Source organism: Passer montanus, unplaced genomic scaffold (assembly GCF_014805655.1).
Source record: "Passer montanus isolate IOZ18808 unplaced genomic scaffold, ASM1480565v1 scaffold21, whole genome shotgun sequence".
NCBI classification, from domain to species: Eukaryota; Metazoa; Chordata; class Aves; order Passeriformes; family Passeridae; genus Passer; species Passer montanus.
In genome coordinates, this window is record NW_024366703.1 from 12,392,610 (window position 1) to 12,418,513 (window position 25,904).

Here is a 25,904-nt window from a genome sequence, read left to right on the forward strand (position 1 = left end):
TTACTGCAACTTCTCCTAAAGATACAAGGCTTAACTAGAACTCATTCAGAAATATGTTGTCAATTTAAAAACACAAAATAACGTGTTGGGATAAATTCCTCCCAGAAGATTTTGCTATTGTAATGCCTATTGCTGTAGTAATCCATTTTTAGATGCCTGACTCAGAACTGAATCCAGAGCCATGTGTGGAGCAGAGCCAAGAGGGAATACTGAAAAGGGATGTCTCTTCAAAAGTACCTCAAACACAGCAGAAAGCTGATTCTGTCAAATTAGGATTTACATCTGAAAATTATCTCCTGGAGTTGTGCTTGTGCTTCTGCTCTCAAAAATCAGAGAGGGCTGCTGCATTTCTACTTTGTGCCGTGCCTCAGACAGTCCCTGGAAAGAAGAGATGGGTGTGCCAGGCCGTCATCAGCCAGCAGGGAGAGAATCATTTTTGTGACCTGAATGTGAGGCTATAGGGTGCTCTTGTCATTTTCTGCCATAACAGTGACTCTGCTATTGTAGAGAAAAGGGTTCTTGAACTCAACAAATTTGCTGGAAAAATGACATGTGACCTCAGCTGCTGTCCTGGGAGACAGAAGATGGGGATGGCTTTTATAATCTCTGCACTGAGTGATGTCCAAGCCTTTAATCCAGTTATACTGAAGTAATGTGTAGTTCATGAATTGTCCTTCAATTCACTCAGAATCAAAAACTTTCTCTCTCTCAATGTAATAGAAATAGGTTACAAAACTGTACTTTGACCAGGTTTAATTAATCCTGAATTTTTCATTGTTCCATAGGAAGGTTGAGCAGAAGAGTGTTTACTTTTTTTTTCCTGCATGTACTTCTGTAAGAGATAAACACTGAAGTCATTAACTATTTTTAGACTGCAGTAAATTCTGAATGTGTGAAAATTTCTTTGTGTACCAACAGGAATTTATTTGGTTTTCGACTTAGGTATCAGTAAAATAGCAGTTGTTTGCTTTTTGGTTTTTGTTGTTGTTGGGGCTTTTTTGTTTGTGTATTTTGTGAGGTTTTTTGGAGGGGAGGGGAAGACGGGTAGAGGAACAGGCACCAGAGTTATCTCAGTTCTACCCTTCTTCAGTCAGACTGACCTTTTTGGATGTAGATCTAGTCTTCCAATGGTTAATACTTTTCACCTGTTTTTTATGCTCTGTTTAAAATCATGCCTTAACTCGAGCTGTGATAAATTTAAGAGTCACTTAAAATTGTCTTGCCTTCATCCATTATGTCTCAGAGTCTTCAGCTTTTACTGGTACTTGTAGATTTTGATTTAATAGTCTTTTAAAAGTTGTTCAGTAAAGCAAATAGAGTTCTTGACACTTCAAAACATATTTCCAGTTTGCTCTGGAGCTCTTCTCTGAATGCACTGCAATTCCCCATTTTCTGTCTACTTTGTGGACTGGTACTGGTACCAAAGGATGAAATCTGAGAGTTGATCATAAACTGCTGTGGTTTTTTTAAGGCTTCATTCTTGGTAAGGTTCTGTTCAAAAATAAACATAACTTTACAAATCTGTGTAAAAGCATCACTGCACTTGTCTGCTGCTGTTTCCCAGCTTCCCCTTAGGAATGAATGCATTCAGTGTTCAGGTAGGACCTTGCTTTCAGCTGTGTCGTGATGCATACATCTTCCTTAACATTGTCTTATACAGAGTGTCCATCAATGGTAAATAACAATTTCATACAGAACAGTGTTATTTATAATCTGAAAGATTTATTGGAAAGACTTTATTCCCATGTAATGATTTAAGTAATGGGTTGTATGTGCTCAAGTATCAGTTGTTATAGGATGGCAATAGAAGTAGTAGCTTTTACTTCATCACAAACACAATTTGTTATAACCTGTCTGTATTTTGATGTATACTCCTACTTGGATAGTCAGTTCTGGTGCTGAACTGAAAGATCCACTCATAGGTTTCTAGTCATGTGCAAATGCCTTGCAACCTTGGAATATGACCTTTTTTGTTCTGTTGCTGTAGCAGTTTAACTAATGAAGTATGAACATATTTCTTTACAGAAAATATCTTCAAAACATTTTCAAAACTGAAGCAGTAAGTAGTTTTTTCTAAGTAAGTTCCCAACATACTGAGGGGGTGGGGAGTACATTTTAAATCTATTCAACTATTATCTTGATTTACTGAATATAGATAATTTTCTTTTGACCTCTTTTGTGTGTTTATAATAAATTTATAAACTCTTAACTGAGCCTCCTGCTAGAAGGAAAATGTCAAATACCATATTTCCCTTGCCTTTCAGCTATCAAACCCTTGCTGACAGGTGGGAATAACCATTTGATTCATGTCAGCACAGATTTGTGAGGTGTTAGCTTGGGTAATGATCCTAAATTAAATCTCTGATTACCTCCTCATTTGTATCACTGTAGCTGTGAATCTGGAAAATCCATTTAATGTTCTTGGGGAGGGAAATATCAGACTTACAGAAGAGTTCTGAATTGAAGTAAAATGTCATGTCTGACTTGAAGCTAGAGTTAAAATACTTCCTCACTGAGGAAGAGGTTTTGGGTGATTTCTGATAAACAGTGGTGCTGCTGTAGTGCTGCTTATGTGCTGCTCAATTTTTAACTAGGTTGGTCAACATCTGTGTTGAGCCTGCAGCATCTTCCCAGTGGAAGCTCAGTCTGTAGCTCTAGGACAGGCTTAGTCCATGGATTACTTTTTGCTAACAGAAATGATTTATGGGAGCTCCCATAAGGAGAGAAGTCATGAGGCAAAGCACAGACAGCTTTTCATGCTGTAAGGGAGGCGATAGGAAATAAGAGTCTGACCTATTTTTGAGATGGCATTTCAAAGCTTTTGCTGTTGGACTTTTTATTTTATTAAAATAATTTATGTTAGTAAAGGAAAGTTGAAAGGGATTTTGAAATATTTTAGTTTATTGCTGCTTGTTTGCAAGTGGGGTTGATCTTCCTTGAAGTCACAGATTACAGGAGAGTGTTAATACACTAGTTATGTTGAAATGTGATCTGCCTTGCCTAACAAGCACACTGATGTGAGGTACCTGCAGAAAGTTCATGAAGCTGGGAAGAACTTTTACACTCAGTAGTGTTTGACAGCTGTGAGTACAAGGTGCTGGGCTCTGTCAGATACCTATTGCAGATGTGCTGGAGCATTGATTTGTTTGCAAACATTTGCCTTGTTTGCAAAATAAAGAAGGAAAGGCTGATAGTATTTGAAGGAATGTATATTTACAGTGGTAGGCAGGGACTGACATGGTTCCTGGATGTAAAGCTTTATGCAGATTCATAAACTTTTACAGTATTATGCCATCTCACTTTTTCATTGTAGTGTAACTGCATGTTTTTATTCAGGCATTGCAACTGAAATTCAGTGACTGTTGAAAATCTGGAAGGGGAAGGTATTTCCATAAGAGTATTAAATTATTTCTAGCTGGCAGCTTCCTCAGAGCCTTTAAGAAATTGATGTTTTGCATAATTGTTCAAAGGCTCCAAATAGATTGCTTTTTGCTTAACTTTCCGTGTTCCCAGTTGCCATCAAATACCATAGAACACTACAGAGAGAGGATGGAGAAAGCACAGGATGGACTAAACCCATCCCATGACCCAAACCAGAGGACTTTTGTGTCCTTTCAGTCTGCTGTGAGCCTTCTCTGCATTTTCCTCTTCAGCACCTGGACATCAAACTGTCCAGATGTGCTGGAGTGTGCTAAGTGCTTCCACAGAGTGTTTTAGCTGAATCAGCCAGAAGCAACAGAGGACACTGCATCCATCCCAGTGTTATTAAAAGCACAGACTCAAGTCTAATACTGCAGCAGTAGGCAGCCATTTGTAACGAAACATGCTGCCAGTGGGAAGAATAAGGGTGTCTGGATGGTAAATAAAATTGCTAAATATTTTCCAAGTAGTCAATGGCAAAATTGAGTTACAGTCTGCTTTAAATTATTTACAGAAGAATTTATACTTGCAAACTTATTACAGCAAGCTGCTGCTTTTAACAACACTCAAGTTCTTGAAAATTCAATGCTAAAATGAGTTATTACAAGTGAGTTAGCTGTCTGAAATTAAATTAGGTGATAAACAATCCATTTCTCTGCAGTAAATTGGCATTCATGACAACTAGTTCTAGTATGCACCTGAACCCATTATTCTTGGCACTTCATAAAGTTGCAATTGATAGCAATTTGTATTGACAGACTCTTATTGAATATAATTCTCAATAGAAACTAGCTAATCAATTAATTAATCCTAGTGTTACTCAAGTTTGTTTTTATGTTGCTCCATCATTCAGAAAATTAACTGTTAACATTGTTTACAATTAATATAACTTAAACACTTTAGTTTTCATTGGCTGAATAACCAAGCTTAGACTAATTAAGTAAGCATTAAAGCCTTCTGAATTACTAGCAAAACTGAAAATTATGCATGCTAAATTGAAAAATACACAACAAAACCTGATTCTATAATACATATCATTATGCAGGATTTCCAAACAGAATGTTTAGTCTTGCATTTCCTCTTGAAAGCAGCTTGGCTGCATGTGAAAAGTCCTAGCCTCTTCTGAAGAGACTTGAGGGAGTAATCATCAGCAATATTATGATGAAAAGCACCATCAAATCATGTTCTTCTAAGGCTATCTAATGACTATTTGCATCTTCCCTCACATTTAAATAAGGCTTTCTTAGAATTCAGTGTTGCAAAGGAGCAAATCCATCCCACGGCCAGATGATTGTGGGCAGATGCTCTAAGAAAGTGACTGCAGGGACAGTGCAGAGAATGCCAGGATTGATCAGCTTGGAGCCCCCTTGGAGTCAAAGGGGCTTCCCTGGAGAGCGAGGGCCTTCTCACCTGCTCCTGACTGCAGAAACAGAACCTACATTAACTATTTTGATTTGTGTTGACAAAAAGTTAATTACATAATATTAAACCCTTAAATTCCATTAGATGTACTCTTGTCTTCTTGAACATGAGTCCTGGCCCAGAGCCCTACTTTGCCCATGTAAACACAGCATTCCTCTTGCAAATTAGGAGAATGGCCCTGACCACCTTTATGTGAATAATAGCCTTTCTTTCATGGTAAGAAGTAGAACTTTCTGCTTCTGAGACAGCTCTAGATTTAAAAACTAATATTAGTCTTGTCTTGGTGGCAATCAGGAGGGCTATATGTTTTATTTAGGTCCATTAGTCACATTTGTGTATGGTTCTGTTTACCTCTGGTTTTCTTCAGCAGTTTGTACTGAGTGTCCTGGTTTTGAAAGCTTTTTCAAATATCTTAATGATGTATGGTGCGTGGTGGGTACCTCTTTACTTGGTCACTGAATACAGCACTGAATACAGCACAAGAATTTTAATAGTGTAATAAGGTCATTTTCTTCTTATGAGTCATGGTTTCAGGGAGGTGGAAGCACACAAGTCATCCAAATGCCTGCTTGCTTCTTGTGGGACTGGCTGCAGGAGAAGCTGGAAGGAAACCTGGGCTTTGAAGCTGGAAGGAAACCTGTGCAAGAGGTGCTGTGGTAGTTGAGCTGCCTCGGAAGTAATACCCCAAATGTCTTTTTCTTTGTTGCTTCCTTACCTCAGAAACAATCAGGGATTCTCTCAAAATCACTCCCATTGTCTCCTAATTACTGTCTACTAGACTGAGCCTGAGAGATGTGGGACACATCTCTTTGATATACTAATATTATATTAAGGTAGAGGATTTTTTATTTTTCTGGTAGATAATTTAATCTAAATCAGAATCTGACCTGTGGGGATGAAGGAAGCCTAACATGAAATGCCACAAAATTTCTGGTGCATACTTTTTTCAGACCTCTTTTAACACAGGAGGGCTAGGATGTGATAAATCAGTTTAGATACCGAAGAACTTGATTGGGATACTCAATTTTACTATAATAGCCTAATCTAAAATACTCAGTCCTTTTCAGCTCCTCTATACTCTTTCAAAATTGCTCCTAACAAGGACAATCTCTAAAAATGGGGCATTTGAGACAAGTTAATGGTGCTATAGCTACTCAGGATAACCATTACCTAAGAGTAGCATTCCCTGCCTAAGCACAAGGCTGGATTCAGTGAATAGTATCAAAGGTGTTCTCTAGCAACTTAGAGAGGCTTGAAAAGAAAGAGATATTTACCATTTGAGATGTTCATTTAGACAAAACCACAGGTTTAAAATAGCTCACAACTTCAATGTAGAAAGAAATGCAAAGTGAAAGAGAGGTTAACCTAGTTTTTCAAGTTCACTTCTGCTTAGATTTTGCATCAAGTTAAACTCCAGGAATTGGGATTTACCTTATTCTGACTTAATTTCACTTTCAACATCAATTCTTTGATATTTTTATCAATGCTTATTCCACTTAAGTTTGTTCAAAGACAATCTCATTACACTGTTTCCTTCCCCTTCTCTCAAAAATTTTCATGCAATTAAATGCTTGCTTTTAAGTTACCAAGTGTGATGGTATAGTGCTGCATTGAAATATGTATCCTGCATAACTTAACTTGCTGTGGAAGTTTGACTTGACTTATTGATAAGTTAGATTTAAGTCCTCAGCCTGACCATTAGCAATTTCTCTGTAATTATGTGAAAAGTTAAAATAACACGAGGAAAGGACACAGAATCAGGCTGTTTAGTATGTCAAGGGAAATGAAAGTGCTAAAAATAAGATTTCTCTACTAAACTGGGAAGAAAAATGAAAATATTTTTTAATTCAGTCCATTTCTGTTCTTTGTCAATCTAATCACTTCAATATTTAACTGTTGTTATTTTTGGAAAGGAAGGACAATGTATCTGAGTATGGATTGATAGAGGTAAACTGGCTGGGGTATTGTTGGGGTTGTTGCTTGATTTTGCTTTTTGTTATTATTTTTAAAGAACACCACTGCCATCCCTGCTATGACCCCAGACTTTCTAGCCTTGAGAAACTTAAGCAATCAAAGGCTGTTGCTCAGATCACCTAACCCAACTCCAGCCTGCCAAGGAGAAGGCACGTCCCTGAGATGTTCTTTGGCACAATTTTGCCCATCTTCACCTGTTGCCAAGTCTCAATTCCGCTTTGGGAGAGGAAGCAGCAGTATTGGAATATCTTTGCAAGTCTCTTTCATCCTGGCAAAGAGACACAGTTGACTGCATTAGTGATAAACATTAGAACACTGTGTGCCTTTTACTTCAGAAGCTTTTGGCCTTCAAGGTTGCATATTTATTTCTAATCAATTAAGAAATATTAAAAGAATCAGGAAAAGCCATATATATTGCATGCAGAGATGATATCATAAGTTATTGTGTCTTTTATTTACTAGAGTGTTTGGAATATATGTACAAAGACACAATACTTACTGTCATTTTTCATTCACTGCTAAATTAGTCTCTGCAAATAAAGCAACTGGGGGAAAGCAACTTGGTGGACAGGGAAGAATCCAGCTAAAAGTGACTTCTCTTGGGAAAAAAAATTATTTACTGCTAACAGAGAATTTTTTTTGTTCTTTTTCTTAATTGTGACTCAAGTTTTGTGATGCACAGCATCACAAATGGCAAATCTGTTTCCTGAGATGTTGGCACTGGGAGCAATCAGACTGGTGACTGGGAGAAGGCATGGAATAAAAATAACATTGAGAGCAGTATATTATCTTAATAAAAGCATATGCAGTCATAAGGAAAGTTAGGTCTTCTGCTTTGAATTAAATTAGTGCTTCCAAGGTTACTGCCCCCCTACTAAGTGATAATGTTCTGCCTTCTGTCTGATGTCCCCATTCCTGAGCAGACGTGCCACTGCAGGATGAAAGGATAGATGGGTACCTTAAAGTGTGCAACACCTTACTTAGTTCTATCACCCTATTTTGTTTTATGTTCTTGTATTTGAGCCAGACATGAATCTGACTCCAAATTTTCACCTTATTTAAATGAAGAATGGTTTCCTCCCACTCCAAGAGTGCTATATAAGCATGAACATTTTCAAGCAATAACATCTCAAAGTACAGAATTACTTTCTTCCTCATGTTGTGTTAGCTGACCTTTCATTGGCATGCCAGTTTAATTAATGGTGCATAATTGCATCCCACTGCTGACAAAAAGCTGCAATGTTGTTTGCTTTTGTTAGTCAGGGCCAATTATCTGTAAAGTCACCCTTTTGAATTTTCTACAATCAATCATCACCAGTGTATGTAAAAAAAAGAAAGCTATTTCATCAAAAGGTGGATTTCTCTCACCCCACAGTTGTGTACATAAATACAGCAGTGTCCTTTCTGTCATCTTTTTTTTACCTCAAGTAAGTGATGACTGACAAAGACTCACTGGAGTAGGGTATTGAGTCTTCCTAGAGAAACTGTTCTCACTAAGTTTGAAATTTGAAACTACCACTAGGCAAGTTTCTTCTTTTAATGAAGGTATTTCTCAATGGAAAAAAAAGTGTTGTGTTGCTATGAAAACTTAGACTTTAGGGGGGACCCCCTGAAGGTCCCAGGTTCTCTCTGGGCCACAGAACTGCTGTGACTTTTTTGTCCCTCTCTGCATATATCCACTCTCATTTTTTGATGGAAACCTAAATTTCTTCTGGATGTCAGGAGTTATCTTTAAACTAATACGCATCAAGCCTTTTTACTTAAGAAACAATGAGCACTTTCTAGTCTAAAAAGCTTAATGCAAGATAAGGAAAAAGTATTTCTTCTATCACATAGTTTACTTGTAAACTGTTATTCTTAACAGATTATTTTGACTTACTGGACTGGTTTGATTTGCATTCAAATTGAAAAAAACACCAGAATTTTATTAAGGTGGGTAGATAATTGTCACTGTAATATTGTTGAGATCATTATTAGCTGTACATGTGTATAAGATTTGGCAGCTTTTTCCCTTTAAAAACAGCATTTCTCTTTGTTCGTTTCAGTGTCATCTGTTTAAAGATAAAGAGCTGAAAAGAAAAGGCTGCGGATAAAGAAAAACTTGGACTTTAGAAAAGTTGAACATTGTTAGAAGTGGATGATGTGTCAGAAGTGGTTTTTTAAAAATAAGTCTGTATCTGTATTTTGTGCAGGGCAAAATATGGAATGCCTCAAAGTACAGCTGCAGAAATGTTAGATCTTAATGAAAGTGTTGGAAAGACTTCTACAGTCACTGTCAGTCAGTCTGTGACCTGCTCAGATTCTAAGCAGAGCAATGATCACAATTGATCATCTCTCCTTGAAATGAATACAGTAAATTCAGGCGTGGGATGTGATCTAGTGAGGGAATGTGGTACTTTTGTTCTTCTCAAATAAAAGTGAGCAATATAATCTGACTGCAAGTAAGATCTATACCTTTCAGCAGAAGAACACATCAAAGCTTTTTATGGCTAGTACAGTTAATTGGACTATTCTAAAAATCTGTATATCAGTCAACAGGCAAGTCTGTCCTTTAGCAACATTATACGTGGTGAAAAGTGTAAGTTGGGGTATTTGATCCTCTGTAAAACATTTGTAGACTCCTTAACTACTGGAAAAAAATCCTTAATGGAAATTCATCTAAGCAGCAGGGCACTGAAGTGTTTAAATTACCCATCACATGGGAGCAGTAAGAGGACTCCCATTATCAGCCTGCTTGCAAAACTGCTTGCATGCTTTCCTTCATTTCCTCTTCCTGCACATTTCTGACACTTGGGTGGATGTTGCATGTGCCCTTGTGAGCCATGAGGTGAGGGCAGAAGGGTGTCTGGCAGCTCAGTAACACAAGCTGTGCAAAAAAGGTTGCTCTGTGGTGCTGTGACATCTTGTGAAAGAGTTATCAAAGCCTCTGCTGCTCTTAACCAAACATGACAACAGGCAAATGTCCCAATGCTGAAAATGCTGGAGTCAAAGCAGGGCCTTAGAGCAGGTCAATTATTTCAATTATCTGGAATTCATGATGAAAAACAGCAGCAGCCTTCAGGAAATATGAGAGAGTCTGGCAACTGCTTGATCAGTTATGACAGTCGCTGCCAAATATCACATCCCATCAGGTTTTTGCAAAGGGAGAGCTTGGAGCAGGTGGAATATTTTAGTTACCTCTGCTCCATCACAGCACAGTTCTCAGGAGATCCAACAGGCAGGCCACCAAGTGCTCAGGTATGACATCACTGGCAAAAATCACATGGCAATAAGCAATCACAGGGTAGGCAGAGGGGGAGTGCATGGAGCAGATGGATTGCTTCAATTATTTGGGCCCCTTGATGAATAAGAACTTCAACTGCCATCAGCAGATCCTGTGGCAGGCAAATAATAACTGCACTGCTATGACATAATTTAAAAATCTGGTGTGGTTTAAGCATTTCAACAGCTGTAAAGCTCAGATTTGTCTTAGCACTGGCTTGACCCACAGCCACCTCCAGTGCTGAAGGGGGAACACTGAGAAAATTGTTTGTGAGTGCTTCCAAGTACTTCATGGCATCTCACAATTTGTTTTCACACTGCAGAGAGAACACTGACCCAGCACCAAGCTTGTTGTTGGCACCTTTCGATTTTATTGTTTTTCAGAAGTCAGCTGGGGAAAACTAAGGACTGTTTAATGTCAGTGCCAGGACTGACAGAAACCAACAGCTTAGATCTGGTTATGAATAAATTTAGGAAGGCCTTAGCATCCAAAAAATGATCCTTACTTGTATGTTGTACTAGGCTCAATATCTGATAGACCTCAAATTTGTTGTGAAAAAAATTATTGAAGAGCATGCTCTCTTATTTTGCCTTCAGTCTTCTTTCAGCCTGTTGCTAACACAGTCTACTTTAATTGCTCTTTTTAAATTTTGCTGTTAAAACAAGTTTATGATTTTTGCCATTACAGTAAGGTACATGGTACCTTATATCACTATCCCCTTTCAGCTAGAAGGTTTTTATTGACCCTGGTACACAGAAATCTAGCTTACACATTAAAAGCTAAACAACAAAGAACACTAAAGAATTAATAAACTTTAAAAACCAAATCCCATTTGAGTTTTATCAGATCTAAAATCTGATATCTGTTTTGGTTGAGCCTTGAAGGCAGAATAGAGTCAATAGGAAGCTTCTGTTTGAGCTAACATGACTTGTTAACATCTTTCAAGAACTTAATGTTATAAAAGATTTGATTTTTAAACCCTTCAGTGCCTTTAAATTCACCTCAGTACCTTTTTGCTCCCCATCATCTTGCGTTAACATAATGAGGGATATTGATTACATTCCATCCAAAGAAAAAGCAATCATCATAAATATACTTTATCTGACATATTTCCCAGTACAGGGGAAATGGCTTCTAATTTGAGATCAAGAAATTACTTTTGATAGGAAAAAATATCACAAACTGATGCAGAATTTTGTAATTTTTCTCAATTTCCTACTGATTTGAAATATGTAAAGTACCAAACACTTGCCACTGCTGGTCATTCCCACCCAAAATTGTCTAGAAGTTACTGAGATAACTTTCCTGCCTGCTTTTACATCTTTAGTGTAATGAGTGGCATTTTCATGGCATTCAAGTGGTCCCTTCTTGAGATCAGCTTTCCTTTTTTTTTCTTCCTTCCTTTAATATTCTGACCAAACACTGTTAACTCAGAATAGTTCAAAATCAGGTATAGATTTAAGCTCTACTGTTCAGATCAGGTTTATGTCTGCCCCTGTGAGTCAGAATGCTAATAGTTACACAGCTGCCTTGAAAATTGAAGGCTTCAAAATATTAGGGTTGAATTATACTTTTTCTCACTTGTGATTCAGTTAGCTAAGGCAGGAGCATGTTTCATGCTTTTCTTCTAACCATCAAAACTTGAAATTTGCTTTGGACTGAATTTTTTAAATGGAAGTCTTTAGAAGCTACAGATACAGTAGTAATAAAATTAATTATTTCAAGTCTTGTAAAAAATGGTGAAAATTGACAGCATTGCTTGTAAGGAAAAGGTTTTGTGGTGTTTTGTTTATTTTTTTCTTTTTATGCTGAAGATTTACTCTTTTCATGCTGTTAGAACAAGGCACAATTGTCCCTTTATTCTAGAAACAGTTTGACCATGTCTGGTAGGGTGGTGAAATAGCAGAAGCTTAGTAACATCCAAAAAAGAAGAAATAAAACTGAAGTTACAATGGCTTTAGGTGAAAGGTGGATGGGAAGAGAAGTGAAGAATAAAAAATAATAAAGCAAGGAACTGAAGGTGATTGTGGGGAATTAGACTGAAAAGGGTGAGGAGATCCCAAATGGCAGAGAGACTCTGGAGACCAAAACAGAGTTGTGAGTGATGCTGAGAGGAAGGCCAAGACTAAAATCTTAAAGGGTGTCATGGAATTGAGAAGAAGAGTAGCAGGGACAGGCTACCCGAAGAGAAAAACAACTGAAAGAAGAAAGGAAGAGGTGAATAGATGACTCTGGGAAAATATTTTTAAAAAAGGACAGAAAGGATTGGAAAACATATATATATATATATATACAGAAGAAAGGAATTTGGAGGAAATGTGAGCTAGATTATGTGGAATAACAGCAGACAGGTGAAAGAATGATATTTGTTTGAAACCAAGATTAGCTTGCACCTTTTTTATTTTAGACAATCATAAGGTCCAATTGCAGGTTTTTGCTTTGTGTTCTATGGCATTATCATGCCCCATTAAATAACTGGCTTGTTTCCTCCCAGAGGGAGCTTTGCTTCTTCCTACTCCAGTAAAGCAATTTAAGTGGATACAGAACTTCCTCATATTCTAGAGTTGTATATTCAAAGTACTTTGTACTTGTGTAATATACTGATAGGATCTTAGATCACAATTCTTATCCCCATAGAAATATTGTCTCTGGAAAGCTAACAGGTAGTATTTTTAAACAGCTGTCAGCACAGGGGAAAATATTGTGTTTATATGTGTGGTTTTCCAGAAAGCCTATTTCACCTTGGGAACACTTAGCTAGAGAGTTGACCAAAACGAAACCTCCAAAAACCATAGAAAAATGTTTCAATGTGCTGTGGTTTTAATTGAAATACCTCTGCATCCATTTTTCACCTTGGACACAATGCTCTCATACAGTGGTCCTAGAGATAAAGCCATTGAAGATTGTATTTGAAGGAATGAAGATAGTTTTTATTGGTGTTCTTTTAGGATCGGCCACAAGGACTGAATAATGCTCCCAAAGAAATACGTTTGGATGAAGATGACTGAACATGCAGATCCAAAGGCCTTTTAGGATATGGTGAACCTTTGGCCTTGGATGAAGAATGTTCTTGGATGAAAGAACTCCAGCTGAAAGACTTTGTCTTTGCCTTTTGCCTTGCAAAGATATGAAAGACAGAAAGGAAGCAAAGATTTGCAGCTGAATTCTTGCAGGGTGCAGTTAAGTGGCTGACACTGGCACGCAGCCAGCCTCCCTCAGTACTGTGGAATGTCACGTGCTTGTACCCCTTTCCTGTCTCCTGAGACCCCCCAAAAGCCTCACACACATTTTTATTATTTTTTTGCTTTCTGTTTGGAAGTTATATTAGTAAATTTTAATTACATAGTTTCTGCAATGATGTTAGCACCTGTGGGGTTTCTGTATGTCATGTATAGCTCTAAAATGCAGAAAATATTTATGCTTGGTTGATCAGATTGTACCATGCTTGTACCTGAAACTGAACAGGCAGTTAACTAATAATCTTAGCTTTTCTTCATGGCTAATGACTTGCCTAAGTTTAAAATGGCAAGAGTTCAGTACCTCAGTCAATGAGCTGACATTCACAGTGTGGTCAGCCACGGCTGCCTGGGCATTCAAACAGATTTCTTCCTTGAACCTCTGTGTTAAGTCAATTGGAGGATATCTTTGTACATTTCCTGACTAAATATTCAATACTTGAAACTTGATTATACATTTAATTATTTCACCTCTTGAAGTGTCCTTATTTTCACTTTATAATAAATTGCAGCTCTGTTAGACCAGTTATGTTTAATATCTTAGAATGACTTGAACCACAGTGTTTGCTAAGGTTGACCTTCAAAGTGTGTCTGTATAAAGACACGTTGCCTAACCACGTTGGTTACCTAAGTAATTCTGCTAATGTGTAAAAAAAAACCATTACTGCATACAGAAAAATACTGTACCAAAGTTAAAGGGCTCACTTTGCCTTTGTCTTTCTTTGAATCAGTCCATGTGGAGAGAGGTTTAGTGATTTTCACTGTCCTGGGTAGTTGTGTAATTCTCCTGTTGTCATACCAAACCCCACATCACAGTGCCTTTTGTACCGTCTGGGCTTGTTCAGTAGGTCTGCAAGAATTTACAGTATCTCTGTTCTAAATGTGACCCCAAGCCCATGTAGTCACCACAATTGTCAAAGGACAGACCTGAACAGAAACTCTTTCATCAAAAAGTGCATCCTCCTCCAGAGTAGCCTAGGTGAGCCTAGACTTCGCGGATCAAGACATGTTAATTCTCCTGAATATGCTCTGCCACTTAGAGTTTTTCTTTATCAGCTTTTTTTTTTTTTTTTTCCTTTCCCTCCCAGCTGGTTTAGATTATGACAATGCAGTCCTAGAAGGTATTTTTAGCCAAGGAGACTTTTCTATATGATGATATGGACAACTGCCTCTTAACAGCCATTAGCTTTTTACTTGAAGAACTGGGAGACAACAGCCTGTCCTCACATTGTGGCTTTGCTTGCTTTTCTCCTTGTGTCTCCCTGTGTCTCTTCCTCTCTCCCTCTTATCTGACCTTATCTGTTCATACAACTTGTGCATGGCTGCTGGAAATGCCAGTTACTGCAGGTTTTCTTTGCTTGGCTGAATAATACAAAATAATTCCTGCTGAGCTACATGTGTGTGCGTTTGTGTGTGCAAATTGTTAACATAAGCTGCTAGCAACTTGTAAAACTGCATTGAGACTACTGGTATGTGTGTAGACATAAAGAAAGCTAAAACATGAGATATCTAGGTGCTGGACAGTTAAACTGCATTGTTTGTCATTGGTTATTAATGTACTGATGCTGTTTTCTTACTGACCAAATAAACGAAACACTTACCAATGATTTGCTATTGAGTAGTGTGTGTGTGTGGCAAAGAGGACCCGGGTGTTTCTCAAACAGGAGACAAAATACCTGGAGATATGTCTGGCTTGACCAAAGCAATGTGATTTTACAGTGATCATGCCCAAAACCAAGTCAGTCAGCAGCATTTCTGATTTTGAAAATTTCCTCCATGTCAGATAAGATTTTTGTGTGCCTTTGCAGCTTTTCCTGAGACTGGGGCTTCCTCTGTTTCTGGGCCATCAGGGGAGTATTTGCTCTTTTTACAGAGTTATTTCTGTGTGGTTTTAGTGAACACTTTGCTGAAGATATGAAGTGGAGAAGTTTGCTGGTCAGGTATGTGGCTTTCAGTCCAGCTTAGTGCTTTGTTCCTCTGATGCTGGAGCTACCATCCTCTATTAAAGATATGTTGCTGCTCCAAGAGGTGAATAACAGTTAGAATTAGACCACGAGATATTTTCTTTTTCACTTGTTTACTAGATATTCCTCATATCCACCTTTTTTAAGCATCAGTAGTACTGTTTAGTACTGTTATGTTGGTAACAAGAGGTGAACAACAGTTAGAATTAGACCACAAGATATTTTCTTTTTCACTTGTTTTCTAGATATTCCTCATATCCACCTTTTTTCACCTTTTTTAAGCATCAGTAGTACTGTTATGTTGGTAAAATGGTGTTGTGTGTTTACCTCCTTGGTCACTTGTGTAGCTTTATCAGACTTGGATAGAAATTCCCATGCTTATTTACTACTGCTCTATTTAATCAAGAGTACTGTAAATCCATGATATCATTCTGAAGGAAGATTAGGAGAATTGCTAGATAATCTTGCATGTGAGGATTTCTACTTGTATTTCCTGTTTGGTGGATGTGCTCAGAAGTTCTTTACTTCAATCAGCTCTGACAGGTCTATCTTCATATAGAAAGGACATGATAAAAAGGTCTTCTATTACATCCTTTTTTTGGTTGGTTGGTTGGTTGGTTTTGGTTTAGTTGTTTTTTTTGTTTGGGGTTTTTTTGTTGTTTTGTTTTTTTTTTCAGGGTGGAGTGGGTATGTAAAGAGTCTCCCTTTTGACTTAATTTAAATCTGAACTTCTGTGCTTGACTCATGGTTAGGAGATGATGCAAGATTGCAAGATGAGATTCATTTTTTTGTCTAAAAACATTGAGCCAACCTTTAACAAATTTATATGGGGGCTTTCTTTTTGCTCCTGTTTTCTTCTGTTTGCTTTTGTTTCTCAAAGAAAAGTGCAAGGGGTGACTTATCTACTCCACACAGAGTAGATGCTTAGTATTGGGGATTCATTTATCATGAAGACAAAACATAACAAGATCCTGAGGCTGAGCCTGAAAGTCAGAGAATTTGATCAGGAAAGATGATGCACATTTTCAGAAGCCAAAGTATTTTATTATTGGAATGCATCATTCAGGGAATATGATAGATTTTCCATTAGTGGAAGTCTTTGATCAAAACTGCATCTCTTTCTAAAAGAGGAGCTGCCTCAAGAGCAAGCAGCTAAGCTTGATGCAGAAATTATTGAATGAGGGAGATTTGCCCTTTTTTTTATGCAGGATGAGTCAGATATGAGTGCCATAATACCACAAGTAGTAGTAGTTATTGTATAAAAGATTACAGTTTTTTCTACGGAGATGGCACTTGGAAAAAATTGTTAAAATAGAGCCTAAAGCAACTGCACCTTGTGCTGCTGGCATCAGAGGATGTGTATGACAAATGGCAAAGTTAATTTTGAGGGTAACCTTGTGTGCATGTGATCTCAGTAATGTCTGATGAAGCAGACGGATGCCTTCGTGAAGGCCGAAGACTTGGAAAAAAATTTGCAACACCTTTTGTCTTCACAGGTCAGAACTATGTGTTCACAGGGTGATGCTACTGTGGAATTGCTTCTTTGGTGGCTGAAACAGTTACCCAGAAAGACTTGGGGGCTCTAGGTAATTTTCAGGTTGAAGGGTTTAACTGTAAGTGTCAGGAGAAGGACACAGCTATTGTGACCATGTCTGTGTTGTGGGTATGACGCAGTCCCTTATTGGTGCTGGGGCACTGCAGCTGCCAGTGCTCAGAAGTGCAGCAAGAGAACAAATCCTGGTAGACTGGAAATTAGGGCACCAACCTCTGCTGACAAGCAGAGAGTAAGAGATTTTGCTTCTGGAATTATTTTTTTTTAAGGGCGGCTTCTTTGGCGTTTTTCTTTTGTTTCAGTGTTTGGTGTGGAGGAAGTTGCTCCCCAGACTTGGGCCATGCTTTTTCTGAAGTGACAGCTGAGACCTACAGCTGTGCTGTGGCACCCATGCTCCAGGAAAAGGCTGAATTGCCTGGGTTTCAGCTGGATGTGTTCACTGGATTCCCACTAAGTAGAACTCTGGTATCACATGATGCCTGTTGCAGGATTTAGTCGCAGCATCATCTCCACCACTGCTGAATTATAAACATGTTATAGCCCTGGACCCTACTTGAGCTTAATGCTGGACAGAACAACTCCCTTTGGCAATGGTTTTAAATTAGCCAAACTACAGAACTGATCTTGCAAACTGAGATGTCTTTGTGTACAATCACAGCCTTTCCATTGTAGCATCTTATTTTTCATAGTTCTTTTTACTGGACATAGTTAATGAGAATCTTTCTACAATCTACAGAGCCTACTTCAAAAATTAAGCTATTTTCAAATTGTTGTGGTTTTTACAGTCATCTTAATGTAATTCCCAGTTATTTTCCACAATTTCAGAGATGGTCTAAAGGTGTTTTTCTGCTCTGGGTAGTAATTATTTTTCATTCCTGGAGGTATGTAGTTGTCACTAATCCCCCCCAGATCTTACTTAACTTGTCTTCTTTTTTTTCTTTTTTTTTTTTCTCATTCCTGGAGGTATGTAGTGGTCACTGATCCCCCCCCAGATCTTACTTATCTTGTCTTCTTTTTTTTCTTTTTTTTTTTTCTCCAGTGTGTTTTTATCTCTGTCCTGTGCAGAGACAACTGAAACTGGAAAAGTTTTGCAATAATCTTTTGTCTTTCTGGAACAGAAAGCCTTTTTCGGCTTCAAAGATGAAATTAGTGTGTTATAGGCCTTTCCCTTAACCCTCTCACATGATTTTGACCTCATTTAATTAATATCTTTGGGTTGATCTTTTAAGCAGTACTGTTACTTACCCTGCATCTCTTTAGCTTCACTTTTCCAGCATCTGTTTTTTGAGAAGAGATATCAGAGAAATCACCAGGTTATAACTTTGTTTAATAATCTCTTGTCCTACTAGATCTCTTTTCCTTCCTGGGGAAGTTAGAACCTGCCTTTACTATGTGTATTTTTATTGTGGAAGTCTGTTACTGTAAATGTGGTCACATTGTGAACTTTTACTGGTAAATGTCCAATACTCCTCCTTCTGATAGACGGAGCCACTATGCTTTATGAGCTGCTATTGCTGTGTGATGTGGGAGGAAGGGGAGAGAGGGAAAGAGCAAGAGGATCTGCAGGGGATAATTTTCCTTTGGGACTGAGGGAAAGATTTTCCTTCATCTCATTAACAGGTGTGTTTTGAGAGCCTGAGAGAGGCAATTTGCTCCTGGAGAGTTGCTGCAGGCAAAGCATGACCTGTGCAAGGCTCTTAACACCAGGCCCAAACACGGCAGCTCTGCCAGTCTCGTTGTCCCTTTCTTTTATCCCACGTGGTCCTGGCATGTCACAGCCAGCTTTGAAGGCAAATCCTTTTTGGGTGTATGAGACCAGCTGCAGTTCTGGAATTGGTCTGTAATTCTCCTCCTTTGTGTGTTGAGCTTGGTAACAAGCCACGCTCCCTCCTCGTTATTGAAATGTCACATTTTGACACTTCTCCTTTGTATGAACTTTTGTATTCTGTTGCTCTTCAACAATGCTTCAAAAATCTTTAAGCTCCCTTCCAACCCCTTAGCATTGTATGAGAAGTTCTTAGCTATGGTAAAATAGGGATGTGCTTTAGAGCCTTAGAGCTGACTTACTTTGTCTTGCTCCTTCCTAGCAAGAAGGGTTAAGTGTAGCTTTTAAAAGACAGAAGTCAAACTTGAATATTGTGGGTTTTTTCCCCAAGGTACAGTTAAGTGTTTAGTGTTACAGTTTAGTGTTACCTGGAAGCTTTGCATGGGGCCATGGAGGGCACTATGAAGTTATTATGAAAATTTGGGGAAAGCATATGTCCACATAAATTCTATCCCAACTTTTGGAAGTTTTTACCCATTTTTCTGGAATTGCTATAGCAATTTAAGCATTACTTTTGAATTTTCTGAGGTGAGATGCCAGAGGAAGACCTTGTGTTATTTTATGTCTTAACTTAGATCTTAGTTCTTGCATAGCAGGATTTTTATAGACGTGAGTATGAAAACAAGATGTGAAGTGCTTTAATGACCATGACTTAGCAGATGTTGCTTTTCTCCCCTCAAGAAAATCACCTTCAAAATTCATTGTTTAGACTGAAATGCAAACATTTTTGTGATCCTTTTTTTCCCCCCATTTTTCTCTTTCATCCCCTCACCCTTGGGTAAAAACTTCCCCCAAGATTTCATTGCCTTCTCACAAGAATATTTACTTTGTGCAAGTATCTGCAAGAAGAGAGGCTAGAAGTGGTAGTCAAGAGATTGGCTTCATTTTGTACCAAGTCATACACAATTTAGTTTTCAGATAACACAAGAAAAACCGCCAACAAGCCCAAAATGCAATATAAGTTGTCAAAAAGCTGACACTCTAAATACCAGAAAATATTAACATCTATTGTCAAGAAAAATACAAAGTATGAATCACTCCATCTCCGTGACACATTTCAAAACTGCTACACACAGCACAAACTATAGTGTTTGATGCTATCAGGGATAATAGTACTTGAGAGTTCCTCCCTGAGCACCCAGCCTTGCTACTAAAATGGTTCAATTGTCTTGGTTTATACTCTAGAGCTGCAGAAAAAAAATTACAAAGATTTTCTGAGGTCATCTTTGCTAAAAATGAAAGCTGATAAAGAATCATTGTTAATAACGCAAATCAAAGTGGAGGATAGTTAAAATTTTGGTATTACATTGTTTTTGTTAAAAAATATATATCTACATTTAAAATTTTGATTAATTTTCTTGCTATCTTGCAGAATATTTCTGACCTGGTGTGCCCTTTTTTTATCAGTTCAGTTATATCCTTCACAATTTAATTTTAATTCCTTCTGTTGTCAGGTTCCTGATAGGGACACCAGGAATGATTCCTGTGCTCAGCAGCCATGTCAGTCCCAAACAGAGTCAGAAATATCTCAAGGAAGGCTAAAATATAAAAACTTGCCTGTCTGAAAAGCTTATGAGGAATTGTCCTCCTTTAGCAAAGCCACCACCTTTGATTTTTCTTGCATTGGGGGTCTGCTGTGCTTTGAGCAGGGGCAGACACAGCTTCAGGGAGAACTGGAGGAGAGGAAAGTCTTTCTCTAAGTGGCCCCTTGCAGTCAGCACCTTGTTTCTGTTCCAGGGAGGGCAGTGAGAGATGAGCATCCAGAGTGGTTCCTCCTGTATATTCTGGAACAGCAAAGTTCTATTTGGCAATATTGAAGGGAAACAAAATCAGCTGTAAAGATTTGTGTGGGGAAACCACTGTTATCTCCAGAGAACACTGTTCAGAAGAAAAATAAGCACAACACTGGAAGATTTTAAAGTATATAGGGGGGTGGTGGGAGGAAATTTGCTTCATTTTCTTGAACTCTGTCAGGCTCAGTGCTGTGACCATTTCCCTGGGATTTAACTTGTTAAAAAAATCCTCATTTTTGTGAGTGTTTGGTGTTTTTTTACATGATGTTTGTGGTTAGGTTTTTGGGGATTTTGTAGGAAATTTTTGATGGAGTTTTTGTGTTTTGGTTTTTTTTCAGGGGGGATGTGTTATTTGGCTTGTTTTGTTAAAGGGAAAAAAAAAACCCCCACAATTCATTTTGCCTCTGGGGAAATACAGACATAGTAGTAGGGAAAGCACTGTGACATTAATCCTGTATTTATTCTATTTATTATTCATATAGAAGAAAGAAATGTAATTTCTGCTTTTAGTGCTGACTTTTCCCCTACTCCAGGTGTACAGTTCCTGCCTCTGTAATGAAAAGTTAGACAGAAGAATCTCTGGGAAGGGTGGTTGCAAAATCCATGTGGTTACTGAAATGTTGAAATGCAAGAGGGAGGAGAACATCATAAGACCTGTTATAAATATATTATCCTACCTGAAAATGAGACAAATTAATTGTAAATCAAAAGAGATAACATAGATCCTTGCCTAGGTTTCCTGGCATACAGAATATACCTTTGAGGATGGAAAGGTCATTGTAAAAGCACTTTCAAAACAGAAGGGCATGGTTTCTGTGTCTCTGGTGTTAACTCCACTATTAAAAGACACAAACAAAAAAGTTCTTTTAAATTATGTTCTGTTTAGGTTGTTTTCATTATTACAGTGTCCCAATTGCCTCCAGCTGTTCATTAAGGAATGCAAATAGTGTGCAACTTGTTGTTTGTTCTTTTGACCCTGCTCATATAAAGCCTCTGAAAAAGGATGGCAAGGAACTGATTCTGTTCAGTTTTGCATTTTTACCAACAGGATTGCATCCCTTTCATCCAGTCTCTGATGTCTGTACAGAATTCTAGGAGTCAAGGGACCTCCAAGGGCCATTAGAGACAGAATTACAAAGAGCCCAGCTGAGTGTGCAATTACTACAAAGCCTTTTTTCTTAAACTGGTTAACTTGAAGACATTTGGTGTGGGTATAATTAAAGTAGAATGGGAGGCAATACAATTATTTTTTCCTGGTTTTAGAAAGAGAGGTCTGATGAGAGATTGCTTTTGTCCAGTAAGATCTACTTTAGTTCCTTTCTTTAGTGAAGGAGCAGAGGATGGTGCTACAATTAAATCAAAGACATTAAAAGGGCAAATCCCACCTTTTTTTTAAGGAGGAAAAATGCATATTGGATATGATGGTGCAATACAGTAGAATAATTTCCAAAGACAATTAATGTAAGTACTGCTGTTGGAGAGAGGTGAATGATGAAGGTTGAAAATTATGGTTGATAATATGCAATCTGGAGCAAGGCAGTGCTGAAAGAACATTAAAGTGGCCTGTCGATATGGCCTGATTTCTACCATGACTTTATGTTATTTCTGTAACTTCTTTTTGGCAGAAAGCAACATTGTGCAAAGTGGTGATGATACAAGCAGCATGTTGGATGATATATGAAAATGAATACACTAAGAAATCTTCAAATCAAATGCAGTTGTGTCCAGGAGGAAACAATTTGCATCAGAAGTGTTCTGTAGCTTGCTGCACAGGCTTGGCAGCCCACACTCCCTCTGCTCTGTGTTATCTCATTAACATCGTTATTTGGGAGCCAGAGTCAAACACTTATATTGGGTAATAGTTATGACTACTTGACACAATGTCAGTAAATGCATTTTTTTAATGTAATTAGAATTTTGACAGGAAAGAGAGGAAGAGGCAGAAAATGAGAAATTAGTTATTTCCTGTACCTCTGTCATTGCACACATTAAGTTTCACTGGTGCATTTTGCATGATCTCATGGCAGCCCCTTCACAGCAGCCTGATCACTGTCAGATTTAAAGACAGGATGAACCAAACAAGGAATGATGAGTTAGAAATGTTGCTGGTTAGACCTTTTACATTTTCTAAATCACAAGAGGTCTGAGACAGAATGCTGTATTTCTGATCTTGCCGGAGATTTGGGTTTGTAAAAATAGAAATTTTAAATAAAACTTCCCTAAATTTTCAGGAACAAATTTGCACTCATTAGCCTGGACTCTCTATAGAATAACAGTGAAACTTTATTATCAAAGACAAATGAGTGGAAGTTAATTCTTATACAGGTTTGGGGTCATAATAAAATAAAGTTTGTGTTCTCGTGGGTTTTTCCTTCATCTTTCATAAAAAAGAGGTTATTTTCTCCTTTAAAAGAAAGATTCATTATTAAAGTCTTTAATATGGAGCTCAGATTTCATAGGTCAATGATCCCTGCATACAGGCAGACATCTGCTACCAGACCTCCATCTGGGACAGATACTGGTGAGGCTAATGTCACTAGGATAAAAATAAAAGAAAAAAAAATCTAGTTTTTCCTGTGTCATCTTGGAAGGAGCCACTCATTTAGAAGTGGCATGTCTGCTTATAAGAATCAAATAATAAATAAGGTTTTCAGCTAAGTACATTTATTCAGCAGTACTCATGGCACTATCTAAATCTTCTCATAGGATTTTAAAAAATCAGATAAATTTATTAATTTTTCTCTTGTTGGTCTTTCATATCTTAATCTTTGCATAATTTGATGAATTGTTATGCTCAATTTAGATTATTATACAATTGTAATTCCAAGTGAAATCAGAATTCCCAAGGGAGAAGTGTAAGTGTGTGGGAAGAAGAGTCCTTACCCTGACATGTTTATTTTATAGTTGATCAGAAGTGGGCAAGGAAATGGAAACACACAGAGGTGATGTTACTGAACAAGGGTCACAGAACAATTAAGTGGCACAGCAGAGATTTTCTCAGCAAGATTTCCTGAGATGATCCGTTCATGTGAGGTTGAACTCAGCAGTCTGGGATCTCTCCCTCTGCTTTAGGTAGAGATCTGATAAAACAAAATACTGACTCAGATTCAGTAACAGTGAATTCTCTCTCTTGGTTTCTCTATTCCTCCATTTTTCTTTTTCTTTGTAAGAGTCACATATTGCTTCCAGATATAAAATTGCTCCAATCATCTTTTAAGTTCCAAAGTAATTACGACAGGTTACTTCTAATTCTTGATTGGCACCTCTTAAGATTTGAATTAATAATTGCCTTGTGATACCACTGCCACCTTAGTTTTCTACTAAGATCACTGAAATTGTTATAAAAGCCTCCCCTGTTCTTTCCTCCCAGGCTTTTGGCAAAGGTTATACCAAATCACAAGAAATATTATGATACACTTTTTTGTGTGGTCCTTCCCCAAGATTGAATTAAAAAAAAAATCTGCTTAATTTGTGTACTTCATTGAAAGTTAAACCTGAATTTTGATAGCAAGTACTTAGGTCAATATTGCATCTTGCTAATGATCTCTGTGCTCAAGTGTGTGTTTTGTTCTTTGGGCTAATGCTGCAATCAATATGTGTGAACTTGTCCATTATCTATTTGTACTTTGTTAGTCAAACTTAAATGCTGGGTTCTCTCCGATAATCTAAACAGAACTCAGTAACCCTGCACTGTTCAGTAATCTCCTTTTCCTAACTCATGTCACTCTCTTTTAATCAGATAGTCTGATTCACCCTCTTCCTCTGACATTTCAAATCCCTGGCAGCATGTTATGTTTAGACAGTGTCATGGCATTTTCTGCAGATGACGATAGAAACGTGTGGGTTTTTTGGTGTCTCACGTTAACAGATGTGTATGGCTAGATAGTAATCAGGTTAATTAGAATGAAGTGAAATAAATCTCAGCTTGAAAGGATCATATTCCACTGGAGCTGCCGTTGTGGCAGATACGGCAGGTGAAGCTTGGGTTGAAAAGTCCCTGAAACGTGGGTTGTGCCGACCTAAAGCACAGCATTTCATCTCCCAGCTGACAGCAGCCCAGGCTTCAATCTACAACACCAAGCTGCTTTTCTGGTTAGTCATAGCTCTTCATACACTGGGGAAAAAAATCATGCTTAGGACTGAACTGACTCAATGCAGAAAGTTTTGTTTGGAATTTCCCCTTCACGTAGTGATTTCTCTGAACATATTGATCTGAATCCATCAAACCTTAACAGTATGGATGCAACTAATCAGGTGATGAGTACAGATTTGTCCTACTTAAGAAAGTAATGTGATATTGGAATGCATTATTCCCTGAATTCTCACACCCTGTTCTCCCAAAATAATGTTTACCAAAAAATGAGGGGAAAATTTCAGTAGGTGTAGTGTCTCTTTCTAAAGACTAAAAATTGCCCATATCAAAGTCACTTGTTCAAAGATTAAGCCTATACTGATGAAAAAGACTTGAGGGAAAAAAATCAATTTTATTTTTTCAACGTTCTTGCAAGATTTGCCAGTAAAATTTTTGTGGTTGATAATATTAATGGTATGAAGTATATGGGGAAAAGAATAAAATTAAGAAACGTACACATTTTGAAGGAATGTACACATTTTGAAAAAGTGTACAAGTATATAAAATGAGCCAGGTTGGATGTTTGATGAAACATCAAGCATATGGTGACAATTTCTGCCACTAGTTATTTTATAAAACAGGGAACTGCAGAGAAGCATCTGTTACCACAGTTTTCAAACAGAGGGACTGTGAATATCTTTTGATGTATCCAGTATTAGAACAGCCCTCTCCAAAGGGTCACTCTGGTACTCCCAAAAGTACTCTGTGGAACTTTTTGTGTAGATTTCACTTTGCACACCATGAATCATGCTTTTTAAATAAGTAGTCTCTCCTCTGGGCATGGAGGTTATGGAACAATTCTGTGTAACTGCTGTAAGATGTAATATATATATATTTATATATATATAGTCAATGTTTGGTTAAGACTGCTCTGTGAAAGAAACAGTAGCTACTGCATGCTCAAATCAATGGCAACTTATTTTTACAGATGTTGCCAGAGGTGTTTATATGTGTGTGTGTGCATGGTAAAGGAAAATATATGTTGTGACTGGAAATGGCTATCTACTGCACCACTGTTATCAAGGCATCAGAAAGCCTCTCTGATTTCTCTTACAAAGCTCCATCTTTTTGCCTCTTCATTATGTGCCTAAGCATTACCTATTTTTTTTTTTAATTCATTGCTTTCAGTTAGAAAGTGAAGCAAATTAGCAGGTATTTGCACCATAGGTAGAACAAAGCATCTGCACAGCTCTATGGAAACCCCTCAACAAAAATACTGAACCTTCCTAGCATTGCACTAACATAAGTGCGCCATCCAACAGACGTAACTGACAGCTCTATAATTTTACTTTCCAGCATAATGTTCTTGGAACCTCATAAAACC

General features: G+C 37.8%; 1 protein-coding gene across 3 annotated transcripts in view; it reads left to right on the forward strand.

Moving 5' to 3' along the window:
• ATRNL1 (attractin like 1) overlaps nucleotides 1-25,904 on the forward strand; it is a 436,152-nt gene that overhangs the window by 333,365 nt on the left and 76,883 nt on the right. Inside the window, exon 28 of one of the 3 annotated variants that reach the window (XM_039709190.1) lies at nucleotides 13,027-14,918. The exons of the other annotated variants lie outside the window; for them this stretch is intronic. Coding sequence (XP_039565124.1) covers nucleotides 13,027-13,086 — 60 coding nt within the window. The 3' untranslated portion in view covers nucleotides 13,087-14,918. Of the gene's footprint in view, nucleotides 1-13,026; nucleotides 14,919-25,904 lie in introns of those variants that run through there. 3 annotated transcript variants of the gene reach the window in all.